The 22500-nt window shown below is 42.3% G+C and overlaps 1 protein-coding gene across 1 annotated transcript in view; it reads right to left on the bottom strand.

The window, feature by feature from the left end:
• dpydb (dihydropyrimidine dehydrogenase b) overlaps nt 1–22500 on the bottom strand; it is a 236856-nt gene that overhangs the window by 15621 nt on the left and 198735 nt on the right. Inside the window, 2 exon segments of the mRNA XM_072691448.1 lie at nt 13191–13370; nt 15571–15713. Coding sequence (XP_072547549.1) covers nt 13191–13370; nt 15571–15713 — 323 coding nt within the window.

Raw genomic sequence — 22500 nt, 5'->3', positions numbered from 1 at the left:
AATTATTCAGTATCTACTATCAATTATCCAATACCTACTATTAATTAGTTTGTATCTACTATGAATGATTAAGCCACTGTTATGAATTTATCAATATCTCTTGAATTACTCTGATATATCTAATAGAAATTACTCAGTATCTACTATGTATTATTCAGTACCTACTGTGAATGATTCAGTCACTACTATGACTCATTAAGTAACTAATTGAAATTATTCAGTGTCTACTATGAATTATTCAGTACCTACTGTGAATGATTCAGTCACTACTATGAATCATTAAGTAACTAATTGAAATTATTCAGTATCTACTGCGAAATATTCAGTAACTACTATGAATTATCCAGTATATAGTGTAAATTATTCAGTGCCTAGTAAGACTCAATATCCACTATAATTTATTCAGTAACTACTATGAACTGTACAGTATCTCGGCATCTAATATAAATCATCAAGTTATTAAATTTATTCAGTATCTACTATCAATTATCCAATACCTACTATTAATTAGTTTGTATCTACTATGAATGATTAAGCCACTGTTATGAATTTATCAATATTTATGGAATTACTCTGATATATCTAATAGAAATTACTCAGTAATTACTATGAATTATCCAGTATCTATAAATAATTAAGTAACTGGTATGAATCCAATATATAAGTTATGAAGATTGGTGAAAATCGAACAGCTTGAGGTGCGAACTCGACCCTGTTGATACAGACTGTAATTATCTGAGTGTAATTTATTAAATTGCCATTTCATTTAAAGCACAGAAATTTAAACGTCTGAGGGTTAACAAGCCCTGGTGTTCATCACAGGTTAGACATGCATGGATGTTTTATTGCCAATGACCCCCCCCCCCCACCGCCCACCCCCGCCCACCCGCTCCCCTTGCTGAGGGATCATTAAGGTTAACCTGAACCTGAACTGAGTGCAGCCACATTCACCCTGATTTGGTCAGGGAGGCCTGGACACAAATCCACTGGCCAGCACTTCTGCCCAGGTCAGTCCAGTGACTTGCATAGAGCTTAAATGGCCCACAGTAAACATCCCTAATGCCCATTACAGCTTCTGTCTGTCTGCCACTAGACACACACTGCACTCTGCCTGCTTCAAGGGAACACACCCTTATTAGCAGAGCCATCTCTCGGCCTGTCTGCTCTTTAGCCTGTAGATGCTATATGCTAATTCGCTCTCAGATCGTTCAGAGGAAACGGAAAAGCTTATGGAGCGAGACTCCTTTAACGACCGAAGAGGAAAGGTAACGGGACAGTGCGCGATTAGGCGTCTATAAAAAGCAAAGCCAGGTCACACGGAGCGAGATTAAACAAAAGACACCACAGAAAAACAGCTATTTAACACCTCCACTAAATTGATTTCGCCTTTCAATCTAAAACGCCGCACCGAGGGGAGAGGCATTGCTGGTGTAATTTGTGGGCTGGGGGGGTTCGTGCAGGTCCGTTTCAGAAGGAGGTGTGTGATTTTAATGAGGAAAGCCAGGCAGTATAAGTGCACTCACACTGCCAAATCCCATGTCCTGGCTAACCAAAAAGCCTGCGCTAATTAGATGCAGAGCTTTCCAAAACACAGGGCCTGTCAATTATCCCTGCCCCCCCAGGACTGCACATCCGCAGAGCAGCTTTAAAGAAGCATCACACATTATGTTAGTGGGTGCACCCGGCTGTAAATTATACATGAATGAGAAGTGAAAGCTCAGGTTAGCACACACTGTAGCATGATGCTACTTGCAGAACAAATCTGGACAAAAGTATTGGGACACCTGCTCAGTCATTGTTCTTCTGAAATCAAGAGTATTCAAAAGAGCTGGTCCTGCTTTTGTTGGAGTGGCTGTAATCTCTACTGTCCAGCGAAGAAGAAGGCTTTCTACTAGGTTTTGGAGAGGAGCATTGCTGTGAGGATTTGTTTGCATTCAGCGACAAGAGCAGCGTTAGTGAGGTTGAGATGTTGGATGATGATGATGATGATGATGATGATGATGATCACCACCCCACCTCATCATCCCCAATTCATCCCAAAAACTCATCCCAAAAGTACTGGATGGAGCGAAACCATACATCATTCCAGAAAACACAGCTCTTCCACTGCTCCACAGCTCCTCAAGGCTGGGGGGGCTTTATACCCCTCTATAGCCCACACCTGGAATTATTAGGCAGCATGGTGCCAATAGGCTCACGTCATCTTAAAATAACTGAATGCATTCATTAATGCATTAATCTGGAGCAGATTAACAAAAAAAAAAAAAAAAAAACACTGATGCCATGCCAATGTTAATGCCAGGCGTGGGCTAGTAGAGGGGTAGCTATAAAGCCCCCCAGCATTGAGGAGCTATAGAGCAGTGGAAGAACTGTGTTCTCTGGAATGATGGAGCTCCAGCTAATACTCATTTTGGGATGAGTTAAAGGAGTTGGGGATTATTCGGTGGGGTGGTGGTGATCCTCATCCAACATCCTAAACCTCACAAACGCTGCTCTTGTCGCTGAATGCAAACAAATCCTCACAGCAATGCTGCTTCAAAAAAAATCTTCCCTGGACAGTAGAGACTCCAGTCACTCCAAACAAAGCAGGATCAATTCTTTTTAATAGCCTTGATTTCAGAAAAGACAGTGAATGAAAGCAGGTGTCCCAATACTTTTGTCCATACAGTGTGGTTTAATGGAGAAAACTGTGAGATGTAGACTTTTCTCAAACTCTCGCTTTAAAAAAAGTCAAAAATAAGCGCTGGGATCGGCTCGGGGCTGCGTCTGAGTGGAACGGTGGTATTTTCTGCCATGTTCTCTTTGTTCGCTGCGTGGTATTTAATAAACCAAATTCAATAACGAAAAAGTCAACTTCCCCAAACTCATGTTAATATGTGGAGCTCAATACTGGCAGCGCAGCAGGCATTGATCTATGTTCTTTAATTGGCTCCAGACAGTGAATTCCTCCCTGACACGGAGGGAGAAATTACGGGGCTTTTTTTCCGTACAGGATTCTTTCTGTTGCTGTGCCTTCTCATCAGGGTGCAAGATAATGGAGACCCCTTCGACGGTGTCTTCACTGTACTTCATAAAAGCAATTAGTTGCAGAAAGTTGCATGTGTTTGTGTGTGGATGTGCATTCCTGGTGGGCAGCGGATGTAGCGGCTCCTCACCTCGTACACACACACACACACACACACACACACACACACACACACACACACAGAGAAACGTCCTAAATCCACCGCTCTGCTTATGTGCCTAGAAAGACTGATTTGGGGGAATGATACATCAAAAAAGCTTCAAAACGTTCATCTGCCACAAACCACTACATCAGGCTTGGGATAACTAGCGTATGTTCCCTGGATTAATGTTCCCTTAGAGCAATCAGGGTCTTCTGAGGAACAGAACTTTGAACAGCAGGAGCTCAGAGAGGCAGCAACCAACAGCCAATTTAACTCTACAGTCTAGAGCTCGCTTTACACTCTGCATCAGAAGATTTAAATCTCTGCATTTTTTTACTTTATTTCAATGTCAATCAATGACTAAAAGCATGGCAAAGCCTCAGATGAGGACAGTGCCAACTAGAGATGCACCGATCCGATATTAGGATCTGATATCGGTCCTGATATTAACAGAATTAGCTGGATCGGGTATCGGATAATTAGGCCGATCCATGGAACCGATCCTTTTACTTTAATTTGTTGGTGTTGGAGAGACTTCACTAAATGTTTACGTTTGCAGTATTTGATTACTTCGTACATGTTTGACCAAGTTACTTATTTATTCTCAGGTTCAGCAGCTAGATTTTATTTTGAATTAGGCTAACATTTTAAAATTATAGTTATATTAATAATTATATTAATAAGATCATTTAATTTGTTAATTATTAAGCTTATTTTCAGTTTTGAAATATATATGATACATTTTATGTATTTTAATATATATGTCCTGCACCATTGTTTATTTTACTGACAAATAAATATAAACTTAGTATATATAATATTATAGTATAATAGAATATTCAGTACATTTATATCTACGTGTTAATTTGTTATATTTTGTTCTACAAAATAAAATACAAGTAAAGTTATTGATTATGTCAATCCTAATGCCCTAAGTCTCTCCCACATGGTGAGGTATACGTTTTATTAATTCAACAAAGTTTATGTATCTGTATCGGTATCGGAACTGAAATAGCCAAATCGGTGCATCCCTAGTGCCAACAATGGGTCTATAACCCTTTACTTTTACAGGCCCTCAAGTTCTACAGCCATTAAATGTGCTCATAAAGCATTTACTGAGTGTGTAAGTAGGTTGTTGTCTGATGTATAGATAGTGTATGATAGAAGTGTATGACTTTGGTTGGGGTGAAAATGCTCAGAGGTGGTTTTAGAAGCCTATTTACCACCATTTTTTTATTATGATTATTTTATTTATTCATAATTACTCTTTAGGTGTAACTGGGACCTTGAGATCTCAATTTCATTTCACCCCATGTACCACATGTGATGCGAATGACAATAAAGTCTCCTTGAATTCTGTTATTTGCCTCGAATTGAAACACGATTATTATGCTTTTATTAGTAATCTATAGTGGTGGTCTAATGCGCTGCCATTATGGCACAGGGAGTCGCGAGTTCCAATCCCGAGCCATGCTGCTTTGCCATCAGTGGCCGGAGTCTGAGAGAGCACGACTGGCCGAGTGGTAGACGGCATTTTCTCACTCTTAAGCAATGTTGGTGATCACAGGTGTCTATTAGGTGGTGCGGTGAAGCTGCCTTTATATGTATCAGGGAAGAGGTGTGTTAAGTACTTATCTTCTAGTGTCGGGAACACTGCTAGTGCTAGGTTTATTGGCAGTATCAAATTGGGAAAACAAAAGGAAAGATTCGACAAATGAAATAAATAAATGAATAAATAAATAAATAAAGGCGCAGCAAAAACCTTTACACTTTATATTATTAGATTGTCCTTTAAATATTTTTACATAGTACAGAGTTTCATAATACATACTACACTTCCGCAAAGAGGTTTTAGGATAGCGATGAAACAAAACCATAGCTTTTCAGGTCTCTAGATCAGAGGTATGTCTAGAGGAGGAAGAATGAAGCCTAGGCTGAAAAGAACACCCTGCCTACAGTGAAGCATGGTGGTGGCTCAGTGATGCTCTGGGGCTGCTTTGCTTCCACTGGTGTGTGGACAAAGGGCAATATGGATTCAATCAAGCAGGAGAAAACATCCTGCCTTCTGTGAGGAAGCTGAAGCTTGGGTGTCATTGGGCCTTGCAACAGGACAATGATCCCAAGCATACCTCAAAGTCCAGAAGAAGTCCTGGAAGGTTATGAAAGAGTGGTCGTCATAGTCGTCTGACTTGAACCCCATGGAAAATCTTTGGTAGGATTTGAGGAAGGCGGAGGACACTGGCCATGAGGAATGGGCTAAGATTCCTCAGTAACGCTGCTGCCAGAAGCTAGTGTCTGGCTATGCAGAAGGGTGTATCAGCAGTATTGAGCTCTACTAAGTACTAAAGATGCTTGTGATGAATGGGTTGAATAAGGGCTCTGAGATTGCAGTCGTTATTAAAAGTGGCATTTTGGGTTGAATGTGGTGAAGCACTTGTTTTATTAGATGTGCTGAGATAATTTAAAAGTTCAGATATTAGTACTGTTGTTTAAATCTGAATAATAACTTTGAATAATTTCTTTGCATTATTTGAGCAGCTGATTTTGAGCAGTTGTCATTTCTGCAAATAAATAATGCTCTAAATATTATTTTTATTTGTAATTTAGGGGAAATGTTGTCCATGGTTTATGAAATACAATGCAAATGTTAATTTCCCTGACTATATACTATATACACACTGACTATAAATAATAAAACCAGAGAAACTGATCATGTAGGGTGGTCTCTTCATTTTTTTCCGGAGCTGTATAGCACTATTTAGCTGTAGAGTGATTTCCTGAGCCTCACCACAAGCATTTCAGTGTATGGATGCCCTGACAGGCTGTGGATATGACACATACACCTTTCAAATTCAGTGATATTGCAGCAATATCTCTCTTAGTTTTAGGAAAACTCAAGCTTGTTTTACACCGGAATCCACACAGCGAAGTGGAGGGCTTCTGCATGGGTTTTTTGCTCCAGCTGCTACTGAGTGGAATACTGTGGGAGTGAATTTTCTACACTTCTTGAGGAGAGTGGAACAGACGTTTGGTGCCACTGATTAACACAGGAGCGCTCTGCATGCGGTGTGGAGCTGCTTCTGGATTAAAATACGCTTCACTTTACTCAGCTGTGCTTTCACAGAAAACACAACAAACACCAAATAAACAAGGCCTTGCACTCAACCGGTCTCAAGGAAATTCCGGAGTCCTCCTTAACAGCTGGATGTGACAGTTGGGGCTCTATTGGCCAAAAGTCGTTCCTCCATCTAATCAGACCGAAAACACTCAGCAAATCCCAAGGTGCAGTTTCCCCAGCTAATATGCTCATGTGGGGCTTGTATGGTTAGCCAAACTGTCCATGGGTTCCATTTTGGCCCCACATATGGATGCCCACCAGTGTCAGTGATGGGTCCAGGAGGGGTCAAACATAATGTACAATGCATACAGGGCCTGGGTGGACCCATGTGAGATTAGGGTGGACTGTATTGATGGGGCCCAACTGAGTCCCAGTAACAACATATGCACAAAGCCACTCAGAGCTCATGCCCACCTGGAACCCACCTAGCCCATGTTTCACCTATGTGAGCCCCATATGAGAATGTGGGCTAGGTCATGTCTGTTGCAATCAGGCCTGGGGAATGCCACCAGCTGTAATTACAAACTGTCAGCTGAATGAAATTCCCAAGCTGTAAGAACCTCGAACCTCAAACCACTGGCTCCTCAAAACAACAACTGTGTAGAGAAGCATGGAAGCCTATAAGAAGACAGCCAGTCATTTTCAGCTTGTGGTTTCCGTAGTGTTCACTGTTCTTAAAGGTCAAGATGAGATCAGCTTGGCTGAGAAACCTCTTAAAGAGAACTGCTTGCAGGCTGGCAAGACAAGGCAAGTTAATGAAGGTTTAGCTGAGTGCAGAGTGGTGGGGCACTGTTCCACTGTGCAGCACTGCCTTCATGAATATCGTTTAATGGAATTTAAGGGAACATTTGAAGTACAAAGACAAAGACAACCACATTCACCATTTGTGTTAGATGTCGTTCCCATCCATCTATCCATCTATCCATCCATCCTCCCACTCATCCATCCATCTATCCTCCCACCCACCTATCCCTCTATTCTTCCATCCATGCATCCATCCATCCATCCATCTATCCTCCCATTCATCCACCTATCCTCCCACCCATCTATCCCTCTATTCTCCCATCCATGCATCCATCCATCCATCCATCCATCCATCTATCCTCCCACCCATCTATCCCTCTATTCTTCCATCCATGCATCCATCCATCCATCCATCTATCCTCCCATTCATCCACCTATCCTCCCACCCATCCATCCCTCTATTCTACCATCCATGCATCCATCCATCCATCTATCCTCCCATCCATCTATCCTCCCACCCATCCATCCCTCTATTCTACCATCCATCTATCCTCCCACCCATCCATCCCTCTATTCTCCCATCCATCCATCCATCCATCCATCCATCTATCCTCCCACCCATCCATCCCTCTATTCTCCCATCCATCCATCCATCCATCCATCCATCCATCCATCCATCTATCCTCCCACCCATCCATCACTCTATTCTCCCATCCATCCATCCATCCATCTATCCTCCCACCCATCCATCACTCTATTCTCCCATCCATCCATCCATCCATCCATCCATCATCTATTCTCCCATGCATCCATCCCTCTATTTTCCCATCCATCCATCCCTCTATTCTTCCATCCATCCATCTATCCTCCCACCCATCCATCACTCTATTCTCCCATCCATCCATCTATCCATCATCTATCCTCCCATCCATCCATCCCTCTATTCTCCCATCCATCCATCTATCCATCATCTATCCTCCCATCCATTCATCCCTCTATTCTCCCATCCATCCATCCATCTATCCTCCCATCCATCATCTATCCTCCCACCCATCCATCTCTATTCTCCCATCCATCCATCCATCCATCCATCCATCCACCCCTCTATTCTCCCACCCATCCATCCATCCATCCCTCTATTCTTCCATCCATCCATCTATCCTCCCATCCATCCATCCCTCTATCCATCCATCCATCCATCTATCCATCCACCTATCCTCCCATCCATCCATCCACCTATCCTCCCATCCATCCATCCATCCATCCCTCTATTCTACCATCCATCCATCCATCCATCCATCCATCATCTATCCTCCCATTTATCCATCCCTCTATTCTCCCATCCATCCATCCACCCATCTATACTCCCACCCATCCATCCATCCATCCATCCATCCATCCATCCTTCCACCCACCCATCCATCCATCCATCCATCCATCCATCCATCCATCCATCCATCCATCCATCCTTCCACCCACCCATCCATCCATCCATCCATCCACCCATCTATCATCTATCCTCCCATCCATCCACCCATCCATCTGGCCACTCATCCATCCACTTATCCACCTACACATCCATCTATCCACCCGACCCATCCATCCATCTATTTATCCATTGATCCACCCACCCATCCATCCATCCACCTATTCATCCATCTATCCACCTACCCATCTATCCACCTACCCACCCATCTATCCACCCACCCATCCATACATCTACCTATCCACCCACACATCCATCTATTTACCCACCCATCCATCCATCCATCCCTCTATTCTTCCATCCATCCATCTATCCTCCCATCCATCCATCCCTCTATCCATCCATCCATCCATCTATCCATCCACCTATCCTCCCATCCATCCATCCACCTATCCTCCCATCCATCCATCCATCCATCCCTCTATTCTACCATCCATCCATCCATCCATCCATCCATCATCTATCCTCCCATTTATCCATCCCTCTATTCTCCCATCCATCCATCCACCCATCTATACTCCCACCCATCCATCCATCCATCCATCCATCCATCCATCCTTCCACCCACCCATCCATCCATCCATCCATCCATCCATCCATCCATCCATCCATCCATCCATCCTTCCACCCACCCATCCATCCATCCATCCATCCACCCATCTATCATCTATCCTCCCATCCATCCACCCATCCATCTGGCCACTCATCCATCCACTTATCCACCTACACATCCATCTATCCACCCGACCCATCCATCCATCTATTTATCCATTGATCCACCCACCCATCCATCCATCCACCTATTCATCCATCTATCCACCTACCCATCTATCCACCTACCCACCCATCTATCCACCCACCCATCCATACATCTACCTATCCACCCACACATCCATCTATTTACCCATCCATCCATTCACCCGTCACTCATCATCACTGAATTGATCATTTACTTTAACCCTGTGATGATTTCAGAAAAAATCAAATACTTTGATCATTTATTTTTCTATTAAACATGTACACTAAATGTCCAAATGTTTGTGGACACCTCTTCTAATGAATGCATTCAGATGCATTGCATCCAATGCTGACACAGATGTGCAAATGCACACAGACAGCTTGACAGTTACTCCAACAAAAGCAGGATCAACTCTTTTTAATTCCCTCGATTTCAGAAATGTCCCAATACTTTTGTCCAATCATATGTATATATGAATGCCACTAATGTAATAAATGCAGAATTTAACTATATTGTCCATCTTAACTGTCAACCTGTCCCTCTTAAAAGCTGCTCTACCATCTCTCTCTCTCTCTCTCTCTCTCTCTCTCTCTCTCTCTCTCTCTCTATCTCTCTCTCTTTATCTCTCTCTCTACCCTCCCTTTCTCTCTCTCTCCCTCTCTCTCTCTCTCTCTCTCTCTCTCTCTCTCTATCTCTCTCTCTCTCTCTCTCTCTCTCTCTCTCTCTTTATCTCTCTCTCTACCCTCCCTTTCTCTCTCTCTCCCTCTCTCTCTGGTTTTAAGCTCTTTCCTCCGTACAGAACTCCAGCTGTGTGTGTGCATTTATGTGTGTATTGTGTGTGTGTGTGTGTGTGTGTGTGTGTGTGTGTGTGTGTGTGGACAGAGCTCTGCAGACACCCTGTCGTCCTGATGCTTTTTAAAAGCACAAACTCACACACACACACAGAGCATGCCAGCCAGCTCTGTCACGAAAACACTGATCAGTTAAAGGTGTTTTTTCCTCTTTCCAGGTTTACTAAAGCGGGGAGCTGTTTATGTAGAGCGGAGAATTAGCATATGTTTGTGTGTTTTTTTGCTCTTTGGTGGAGAGAGAATTCGCTTTAGCGGAGAGGAGAATTCCACTCTGCATGATTGTGTAATTTCAGCGGGGGGGCAGGGTTGGATTTGGCTGTCAGGCGACTGAGCACAATCAAAAAACACAGAAACATCTGAGCAACTTTACTCAGAAATCAACTGCTCTGAGAAGCTGCCAGCACAAACAAACCCAGTTTCACTCTAAAGTAAACCCAGTTTCACTCTAAACTTAACCCAGTTTCACTCTAAACTAAACCCAGTTTCACTCTAAACTTAACCCAGTTTCACTCTAAACTTAACCCAGTTTCACTCTAAACTAAACCCAGTTTCACTCTAAACTAAACCCAGTTTCACTCTAAACTTAACCCAGTTTCACTCTAAACTTAACCCAGTTTCACTTTAAACTAAACCCAGTTTCACTCTCAACTAAACCCAGTTTCACTCTCAACTAAACCCAGTTTCACTCTAAACTAAACCCAGTTTCACTCTCAATTAAACCCAGTTTCACTCTAAAGTAAACCCAGTTTCACTCTAAAGTAAACCCAGTTTCACTCTAAACTCAACCCAGTTTCACTCTAAAGTAAACCCAGTTTCACTCTAAAGTAAACCCAGTTTCACTCTAAACTAAACCCAGTTTCATTCTAAACTAAACCCAGTTTCACTCTAAAGTAAACCCAGTTTCACTCTAAAGTAAACCCAGTTTCACTCTAAACCCAGTTTCCCTCTAAACTCAACCCAGTTTCATTCTAAACTAAACCCAGTTTCACTCTAAACTAAACCCAGTTTCACTCTAAAGTAAACCCAGTTTCACTCTAAACTAAACCCAGTTTCACTCTAAACTAAACCCAGTTTCACTCTAAAGTAAACCCAGTTTCACTCTAAACTCAACCCAGTTTCACTCTAAAGTAAACCCAGTTTCACTCTAAAGTAAACCCAGTTTCATTCTAAACTAAACCCAGTTTCACTCTAAAGTAAACCCAGTTTCACTCTAAAGTAAACCCAGTTTCACTCTAAACCCAGTTTCCCTCTAAACTCAACCCAGTTTCATTCTAAACTAAACCCAGTTTCACTCTCAACTCAACCCAGTTTCACTCTAAACTTAACCCAGTTTCACTCTAAACTCAACCCAGTTTCACTCTAAACTAAACCCAGTTTCACTCTAAAGTAAACCCAGTTTCACTCTAAACTCAACCCAGTTTCATTCTAAACTAAACCCAGTTTCACTCTAAACTCAACCCAGTTTCATTCTAAACTAAACCCAGTTTCACTCTAAACTTAACCCAGTTTCATTCTAAACTAAACCCAGTTTCACTCTCAACTCAACCCAGTTTCACTCTAAACTTAACCCAGTTTCACTCTAAACTCAACCCAGTTTCACTCTAAACTAAACCCAGTTTCATTCTAAACTCAACTGTTTCACTCTAAACTCAACTGTTTCACTCTAAACTAAACCCAGTTTTACTCTAAACTAAACCCAGTTTCACTCTAAACTCAACCCAGTTTCATTCTAAACTAAACCCAGTTTCACTCTAAACTCAACCCAGTTTCATTCTAAACTAAACCCAGTTTCACTCTCAACTCAACCCAGTTTCACTCTAAACTTAACCCAGTTTCACTCTAAACTCAACCCAGTTTTACTCTAAACTAAACCCAGTTTCATTCTAAACTCAACTGTTTCACTCTAAACTAAAACCAGTTTCATTCAGAACTAAAACCAGTTTGAATCAGAACTAAATCCTATTTAAACCCAGTTTCATTTTACACTAAACCCAGTGATTCTGTTCCATCGCCACCACAGTGGGCTTATGTTAACTACGTTACAGTACTCTCCATAAGTGAGAGACCACCCCTCATTAATTTCCAGTCAAAACAGCCATTACGTTCCACTGAGGATTTATTTTTCAGTGTCGAGAAGAAAAGCAGAAACATCTATTTACCAGAAAATGACTCAACAACTACATCTGATAAAAGATGATTGAGTGTTTAGAAGACTCTATTTTCTTTTTTTTTTCTTTTTATCTTTATTTTCAGAAGACTCACTTTTTCATTTATCTCCTGTCCAAGATCCACAACCCACCAACTCATCTGTTAAACATGGTGGTGATGGTGTTCTGAAATCTGCTGGAGCTTTTTTTAACTCCAGTCTCTAAGTCCAGTCTTAAAAGTCATTACCCTCCAAGCCCTCCCAAACACATTCAGTAATGTTGAGGTCTGGACTCTGGGGTGGGCAGTCCATTGTTCTGAGAGCAGCAGCAGCAGCTTCATCAGTTGGGTTTCTCACTAAGAGCCTCCTGACCAGCTTCATGTCTTTTCAGACCCGCAGCGGTAAGTTGTCTTCTCACAGCAGAAACAAACACATGTGGATGTTCTCAGGTCTGAAGCCAGAGTGGGGCTTGATTTTCTCTTATCTCTCAAAGATCAGAGCTTTAAGAGCTGTCTATCTCATGGGGGCTGTGATGTCGCATGGTTGTTAGGGGTCCGATTTCTTTCTGTATTTTCCCTTGTTCTCCTTAACTCAGAACTGAGGATGATTTTGAGTGGAAATGAAATAAATGATGGTGGTCTTTTGTACAGTGGTCCTTCGTAGCTCCAGTGCAAAACTAAAGGAGCTCGTTTCAGACATCAAACATGTCTTGGCTGCATTTGGAGGAGGTGGGAAATTGTGTAAATTTGATTTCTGGCTGAACTATTCCTTTAATGCTTTTCCAGTATGGCGGTCCCTGTTTCTAAATGAGCTTATACACACAAACCAAACCAATTTCAGCCGTACTGAAGCTGCAGGAGTGAGTGCAGCCCAATAAGCTGTTTAAACAGCATCACTGGGAGAACGTTACGTTCGAGGTTGTGGTGTGGTTAATCCCACCTTGCCGACAAGCTCCTGGATGCTGGGGACGGGTTTGCCCTTCTGGTGCCGCAGGGTTGGTGGAGACTGGCCGTCCCAGTCCGAAAGCTCCTCTATGCTCTTCAGATACAGCAGCGCCTTCAGGCCCAAACAGTAGTCCTGGATCACCGTGAAGTCCTGATTCTGCACAGCACTGCACACCTGTCTCACACACATACACACACAGACATATCAGTAAGCATACTCTTCCGGGCCAGGATGTGGAGAGCAGAGCTTTGAGCAACAGAGCAGCAATGAAATCGCCTTAATCGCTGAAATGCAGTGCTGTCACTATAGTAACCTATATAATAGCTATATGATCAGTTTAGTTTAACCCCTAGAACCCTACATTTACTATTCAGTTATTAATCCTAATACATAAACTATTGTGAATTATTAAATAACCATAAATTACTGTAGCCTATCTTGTGGAGTCCCACAAGGTTCAATTCTGGGGCATATGAAACTGATGTTAATTGTGACAGCAGTGCCGTTGTAGGAGTGTTTAAGTGTTAAAGCTAATTTAATTCACTAAATATAAAGATTTTATAACAGGCAGAATGAGAATGTTAAAACTGACACTATATGACAAAAGTATTGGGACACCTGCTCTTTCACTGTTTCTTATGAAATCAAGGATATTTTGTTGGAGTAACTGTCTCTACTGTCCAGAGATAAAAAAGACTTTCTACTAGATTTTGAGGTAGCATTGCTATGAGGATATGATTGCATTCAGTAAGAAGAGCGTTGGTGAGGTCAGGTGAGGTCAGCTCTATGTGTGGTTTAGCAGCCTGTCCTCTGGTTGGACCTCAGTGCTCACAGTTTGTCTAGTTAGGCAGCCTCTCTTCTGGTTGGACCGCAGTGCTCTAGATATGACTTAGCAGCCTGTCCTCTGGTTGGACCTCAGTGCTCTATGTATGATTTCGAAGCCTCTCTCTCCGCTGGTTGGACCTCAGTGCTCTATGTTTGCCTGGTTAGGCAGCCTCTCTCCTGATTGGACCTCAGTGCTCTAAGTGTGGTTCAGTAGCCTCTCCTCAGGTTGGACCTCAGTGCTCTATGTTTGCCTGGTTAGGCAGCCTCTCTCCTGATTGGACCTCAGTGCTCTAAGCTTGGCTGCTTTACAGAGCAAACCCAGCATCAGCGTGACCTCAGGGCCACAGCTCTGCGAGCGCTGGTGGGTGTGATTAAAATGTTTTCTTTCGCGTCTCTTCCCTCCCCTCTGCCTTTCCCCGAAGAACTCTGAGCCACTTGTGATACATTATTTCTCTGCATAATGAGGGTGTTTTTGGTTTATTTATTTAAAAAGAGATTTTGCGGCATCATGTTGAGATAATGGCTTTATTTGCACTAACAGCTTGTTCGGAGCCGTGCTGTAAATTACGAGTGGCTTCAAGATCGGCGGTGTTCTCCGAGCTGTGTGGGCAGATCCCTCGGTAAATGCCTTATGTGAGCTTGATTAGATCCGACTGCTAAATGAAAAATATTGAAACCCAGGCATTGAGCTAATGCTGAGATATTCCATTTCTAACAATGCACACACTCTGTAGCTAATTACAGTAAATTAAAAAAATGCATTACCTTGAATGTTAAATTAATATAAAGGCCGAGTGTGTGAGTGCGGGCTGTCATGCTGTATGAAGATAAATCAGGAATAAAGCTCCTTCCACCCACAGTGCTCCAGAAGGCCTCCCCTGAGCACTGAGCGCTTGCTAATGCATAAAACAGCACTGCATCTGAAGATTCCTACTTAAGGCTTTCATAAAACATTTATTACAGATCCATGACCTGCTATACAGGTGGTGCTATTAATCCCCCATAACTCAAACGGAACGTACACTGCCAATCAAAAGTTTGGAGCGCTTTATATATAATAATATCATACAACATAATACTGTGCAGGAGGTTTAGGCCTCAGGCACCCATGATCCTGTCCTCGGAGCATTGACCCCTGCATACCACAATGGGACCACCCCTCAAGACCTGTCTGTCTGATCTCTGTTTTGGAGATGTTGGTTGTGTCCCAATTGCGTACTATACTATACACTATATACAGGAAATACCAACATACCAACCCATTTTGTACAACAGCAAGTGATGGTGTTGCTATGCCAACACACATCACCACAAGTTCTCCAGCCACCATTGCTGCCGCCCTTGCATCGTTATCCATCCTTGCATCTCTCCTCCCTTTCAGTGTCCATCGTTACCACACCCAAACGATCCACGTCATTTTTTCATGTCACCTGTCAGTGGTTCTAATGTTATGGCTGGTTAATATATATGTATACTGCCCCCAGGCTTGTGATGGACAGTGTACCCACGCATCCTCTTGACATATGTGGACGTATTCCTGGTGCTGTACCTGTAGAACAGACGCTCCAGCGTGGAGGAACTGCATGCCGGACTCGGCCGAGTCGATGCCCCCGGTGGCCAGGATAGGGAACCCGGGCAGTGCTTTGGCGATGGCTGAAACCGCACGGAGCGCAATAGGCCTGATAGCGTTCCCTACAGGAGAGAGATGGAAGTGCACTTAACACCAGAATTAAAGTGGAGATGTCTGCGGCCTCATCTTGATCTTCGAACCCGATTACACCTGCTCATGTCATGTGACCAGTATTCAGACTGTATACAGATCAGATGTTACACTGGCGGCTGTACTGGGAGGAGGTTTGTTGTACTGGGAGGAGGTTTTGTTGTACTGGGAGGGGTTTGGTTGTAGTGGGAGGGGTTTTGGTTGTATTGGGAGGAGGTTTGGTTGTACTGGGAGGAGGTTTGGTTGTACTGGGAGGAAGTTTGTTGTACTGGGAGGAGCTTTGGTTGTAATGGGGGGAGGTTTGTTGTACTGGGAGGAATTTGGTTGTACTGGGAGGAAGTTTGTTGTAGTGGGAGGGGTTTTGGTTGTAGTGGGAGGGGGTTTGTTGTATTGGGAAGAGGTTGGGTCGTACTGGGAGGAGGTTTGTTGTACTGGGAGGAGGTTTGGTTGTACTGGGAGGAGGTTTGTTGTACTGGGAGGAATTTGGTTGTACTGGGAGGAAGTTTGTTGTACTGGGAGGAGGTTTGGTTGTAATGGGAGGAGGTTTGTTTTACTGGGAGGAGGTTTGGTTGTACTGGGAGGGGGTTTTGTTGTAGTGGGAGGGGTTTTGGTTGTAGTGGGAGGGGGTTTGGTTGTAGTGGGAGGAGGTTTGTTTTACTGGGAGGAGGTTTGGTTGTACTGGGAGGACGTTTGGTTGTAATGGGAGGAGGTTTGTTTTACTGGGAGGAGGTTTGGTTGTACTGGGAGGGGGTTTTGTTGTATTGGGAGGAGGTTGGGTCGTACTGGGAGGAGTTTTGGTTGTATTGGGAGAGATTGTGGTAGTACTGGGAGGAGGTTTGGTTGTACTGGGAGGAGGTTTGGTTGTACTGGGAGGGGGTTGGTTGTAGTGGGAGGGGTTTTGGTTGTACTGGGAGGAGGTTTGGTTGTACTGCTAGATACACTGAGCTATGTGGAACTGTGTTCTCTGGGAAGTTGATGGGATGAGGTAGGTGGTGATCACTCAACATCCTGACCCCACTGCAATGCAATGCTCCTCCAAAATCTAGTAGAAAGCCTCCTTCTCTGGACAGTAGAGACAGTTACTCCAACAAAAGCAGGATACATTCTTTATAACTCCCTTGATTTCAGAAAAAAACAATGAAAAAGCAGGTGTCCCAATACTTTTGTCCCTGTAGTACACATACATATAACTACAAGAGAAAATATAAACCTATCTCTCTGTCATTCCCGATCTGTCCTTCTCTCTCTCTCTCTCTTTCCCGCTCTCTCTTTCCCGCTCAGTGATGAAGGCAGGGTGGTTCTGTGATCAGACAGATGGAGGTGTTTATCACATTACATTTAACCTCATTTTCCCAGCAGGTTCTCATTCATTGATCACAGCCACGTGTTGTCCACATTCATTTTGCCCGCTTGGCTCAAAATACCGCTTCCCCAGACTGACAGCTCCACACACGGCTCTTTCTTATCCCCCCACCCTCTACTTCTCTTTCTCCTTCCTGCTAAATGATCCTCATCAGCAGCACTGGCCCCGGAATTGGGAGGATAATTAAATCACAGTACAAAATTCTTGCATCCCGCCACGCGTGGTTAATTACGTACATTCGGGTGCTTCCTCACGCCTCCGAGTCCTCTCTCCGCCTCCACCTTTCCTTTTCCGCTCCACCTCTAGGAGGACCTGATGCCACTTCCTGATGGTGAAGACGGGAACCCACCTCCTCCGACACGTTTGCAGCATCGGGCAACTCAACGGCTACAGCACCCATCGCTGACACATATGTGCAAATGCACATGCACAGCTTGTCTAGTCCCTGTAGAGAAGTACTGCCAGTAGAATAGGACTCACTGGAGCAGATAAACATAAACCTAATGGCACCGTGCTGCCTAACGCCAGGCTTGGGATAGAGGGGTTTAAAGCCCCCCAGCACTGAGCAATGGAGCAGTAGAAGGACTGTGTCAATCAAATCCTCACAGCAATGCTCCAAAATAGAGAGAGTAGAGACAGTTACTCCAACAAAAGCAGGATAAGCTCTTTAAAATCCCCTTGATTTCAGAAGAAACAATAAACAAGCAGGTGTCCCAATACTTTTGTCAATTTAGCGTATATGATATAGACTGTATCTTTCCTGCACTGTTTTTTCTTTTTCTTTTTTTTTCTCTATGCAAGCCGCCACGCTGACAGCTCCTGTTGCTCTGACAACCCCAACAAGTCCTTGTCAAAGGGGGTCACTCGCTCCTGCCCATCAGCCTTTGCATTCGCAGCAGCTCAGGTAGGTAGAGCTGTGCTCAGAACTCACCCCGCACTGCCATCATTACCTCCAGCCTGCCAGACACAATCTGTATAAAGCTCTCCCCATGAAAACATCTACAGTGGCAGGCTTTGGAGGGGAAAAGACAAAAAGACCTCCGCTGTGGGCTGCTTGTGGTGTTTCTTCTGCACTGAGGGACTCAGAACACACGGTTAGCCCTCATTATGAACTCAGCAGATCCACTGTCGGGAGACTTGCTGATGGACTCGAGGCTTGCTGTATTAAAGTCTCATTGATCAGAGAAGCTCCCGGGCCCTTGAGTTAACAGACTGCACTGTAAATATGAGGTGAATTAGTCTAATTTGCACTGGAGCTTCCTGTTTGAAGATTGCTCCACCCCAATCTGAGACTGGACATCCGAGACCCAGCGTCTTATACACTGTTATTCCCTGAGAAATTCTGGCAACCACAGCTGGCAGTATTTTCAAGTAAATGTTACGGATTTATTTTAAGTGGTCTTTAATTTAATATTGAGGCTGTATAATTCTGCACTGTAGAAAAATCCATAAAAGTTATGTTAATATATTGACAGCTGTGGTTGCCAGATTTATACAGAGTATAACCATTGTAAAAAAAAAATCAGTAAAATGTCCATTAAAATACTGGCAGTATTTTAATATATAAGAACAATGTAAAAAGAGTAAATTTGTACATTTTCTGTTAATGTACTGGCAGCTGTGGTTGCCAGAATTATACAAGGAAATATACGGTCTCAATGTATAAGACCACTGTATAAAATAAATCAAATTAATAACATTTCCATTAAAATACCAGCAGCCATGGTTGCCAGAATTTCACTATGAAATATACGATCTCAATATATAAGACATCTGAATATACCATCTCATTATTGAAGCCCACTATAAAAAAAACAAACATGTTAAATGTGCATTAAAATACTGACAGCTGTGGTTGCCAGAATTTCACAGTGCAATACACGATTTCAATGTATAAGAACACTGTAAAAAGAGTAAATTCATACATTTTCTGTTAATATAGTGGGAGCTGTGGTTGCCAGAATTATACAAGGAAATATACAGTCTCAATGTATAAAATAAATAAAATTTCCATTAAAATTCCAGAAGCCATGGTTGCTAGAATTTCACTGTAAAATATATACGGTTTCAATGTATAAGACCACTGTAAAAAAACAATTAAAAAATCAGTAAAATCTTTGTTAAAATACTGGCAGCTGTGGTTGCCAGAATTATACAAGGAAATATACGGTCTCAATGTATAAGACCACTGTATAAAAGAAATAAAATTTATAAAACTTTAATTTAAATACTAGCAGCCATGGTTGCCAGAATTGCACTGTAAAAAAAACAGTCTCAATATATAAGACATCTAAAATACACTGTCTCAATGTTGAAGACCACTATAAAAAAAAAACCAAAATCTGTCAAATATCCATTAATATACTGGCAGCTCTGGTTGCCAGAATTTCACCATGAAATATATGATCTCAATGTATAAGAGATCTGAAATATATCGTCTCAACGTTAAAAACCACAAAAAAAAGTGCATTAAAATACTGGCAGATGTGGTTGCCAGACTTTCACAGTGGAATTTACAATCTCCATATATAAGACCCCGGTAAAAAATTTGGCAGCTGTGGTCGCCAGAATTTCACAGTGGAATATATGATCTCAATTAATGAGATCACTGTTTGAAATAAATAAAATGAATAAACATTCAAATACCAACAGCCATGGTTGCTAGAATTATACAGTCTGAATAAATATGACCACTGTAAAACAAAAAAAAAATAATCTGTAAAATCTTTGTTAAAATACTGGCAGCTGCGTTTGCCAGAATTTCACAGGGGAATATACGATCTCAATGTATGAGACCACTGTAAACAAAAAAATTAAAATCTGTAAAATGTCCAATAAAATACCGGCAGCTGTGGTTGCCAGAATTTCACTGTGAAATATATGGTCTCAACATTGAAGACCACTGTAAAAAAAACAAAAACAAAACTGTCAAATGTCCATTAAAATACATTTTTACAGTGGAATATTCAATCTCAATGTATGAGACCACTGTAAAAAATAATAATAAAAAATATGTAAAAGATTTGTTAAAATACTGGCAGCTGTGGTTGCCAGAATTTCACTCGATCTCAACATTAAAAACAATTGTAAAAAAAGAAAATCCATAAACTTCCCGTTAATATATTGGCAGCTGTGGTTGCCAGAATTTCACAGTGAAATTTATGTATTTTAATGTATAAGATGTCTGAAATATACAGTCACAAAGTATAAGACCACTGTAAATCAATCAATCAATCAATCAATCAATAAATAAATAAATAAATAAATAAATAAATAAATAAAATTCTGTAAATATACTGGCAGCTCTGGTTGCCAGAATTTCACAGTGAAATATATGTATCTTAATTGATAAAACATCTGAAATATACAGTCTCAAAGTATAAGACCACTGTAAATCAATCAATCAATCAATCAATCAATCAATTAATCAATAAATAAATAAATAAATAAATAAATACAATTCTGTAAAAATACTGGCAGCTGTGGTTGCCAGAATTTCACAGTGAAATATATGTATCTTAATTGATAAGACATCTGAAATATACAGTCTCAAAGTATAAGACCACTGTAAATCAATAAATAAATACATTCTGTCAGCTCTGGTCTCCACGTATAAGACCACACTGTAAAAAAGGTAAATCTGCAAAATTACTGGCTCTAACAGCTAACTGTGTTAACCCACAGTTTTACGGACTTTTATTTATCTGTGAAAGACGTGGACTAATCAAAGCCTAGGTGTCCCACTTTAGTGCATTTCACCCCTACTGTATTAAAAACACCCACAGTAGAAGACATGTATGATCTCATGAACTGAAATGAAGACGTTTATCACTACACCCAAATCTGAACGTCTGAGGATACTCAACAGAGACTTTACCCAAATCACAAGAGATCTTTAATGCTAATTCAGGAGCCTTTCTATTGGTCCATTCATCGTGAAGGTTTCAGGTTTGGAAACGTGGCTCCTAAGTTAAAGTGTTGCCTAAAGAATGCACTGAAACAAGCTAGAAGTTTTTAGCCCCAACCATCTGAAGAAATGGCGCAAATCCACATTCCCTCTTCATCCACCCTGCCGTCACATCTGTTCAGCATGAAGGCCATGATCAGCCTCACCACTGTGCCACAAGATCATCACTGTGCCTCCCTCAGCCGCACCTCCCACCATCTCCTCCTTTTTATCAGCCTCTTAATGACGGATGTGCTCTGACTGCTCCACAGTGCTTCCGTTTACATGAGCAGTCATGTTCCTGAGGGTTCTCGGCCCGCATAGGCTGCTACAATTATCAGAGCGCTCATCCCCGTCCCTTATTTGTTTCCGTTATCTGGCCGGCTCCTTTGCTGCACCGCAGAGAGAGCACAGAGAGCCCACGCTCGGTCCCACCGTGTGCTCAGCTCAGCTCTGCTGCTGACACCATGGCCTAAAGGTGGCGCTCTCGAAGACTTGCAACTGGTGTGGGTTGAAGATTCGGGCAGGGAGCTTTAAACCTTAGAAATGTGCAGAAATATGCTGTAAACAGAGGTGGGCGATATGGTAAAGATACTATATCACGATATTTAAATACTGTTTTTTATGATACTTTTAACGATGATTCTTATAATCTACTATTCAGATCCTCTCCTGTACTGAATACAGTGATTTCGACTCAACATCTGCTGCTCTTCATCTAATTAACCCAGTCTAATTACACTGTTAGTAATTAGACGTAATTATGATAAAAAAATGTATCACGATACGATAAAATATCATTATATCGCCCAGCTCTGTAAGCTGTAAACACTGCTATTTAACTGCTGTAGGCTGAACAGTGCAACCCAGGGGTCTCAAACTTGGCTGCTTTTACAGCTTAGTGTCCACATATGGACTGTATGGCCTGAAGAGGGAATTTCAAGTCTTCACAATGTTCAAATATGAGCCCACTTTACTGCCTCCAAACTCTGACACTGGCAGGACTCCATATCCCAATGTACCCCTCGTTCCTCCATGACAGTCACAGGATCTCGAGCAACCAATCCGGGACAGTTTCCACGGCCCACGGCTCGAGAATACTGACCGCTTTCACCTGAGTCTATTGTTTTGCTTTTGTATTTAAGTCATTGCATGTGTAGTTAGCTTGTTGCACAGTACTGCCATCGATTATCGCTGCGTACCGAGCGTTTATTGACCTTTCTCGACCTGTTTTTGCTGTCTAGCGTTTTTTCGCTTCTCGTCTAGTCCTTTTGGTTTGGTGTTTGGATACCGCCGTCTTCTGGTTTTGACCTCGGCCTTGTTTCTCGATTCATAGCTTTCGACTTGGATCTTGTTGCACTACTGTTTTTGTGGATTTTCCTTTTTTTTATATTAAAGACTTGCTTTTACACCCGTAAGCGTCTGGTTCACTTCTCCGGCGTAACAGTTT

The sequence above is a fragment of the Salminus brasiliensis genome, chromosome 11, assembly GCF_030463535.1.
Source record: "Salminus brasiliensis chromosome 11, fSalBra1.hap2, whole genome shotgun sequence".
NCBI lineage: Eukaryota > Metazoa > Chordata > Actinopteri > Characiformes > Bryconidae > Salminus > Salminus brasiliensis.
This window is presented reverse-complemented; position numbering and strand designations above follow the sequence as displayed.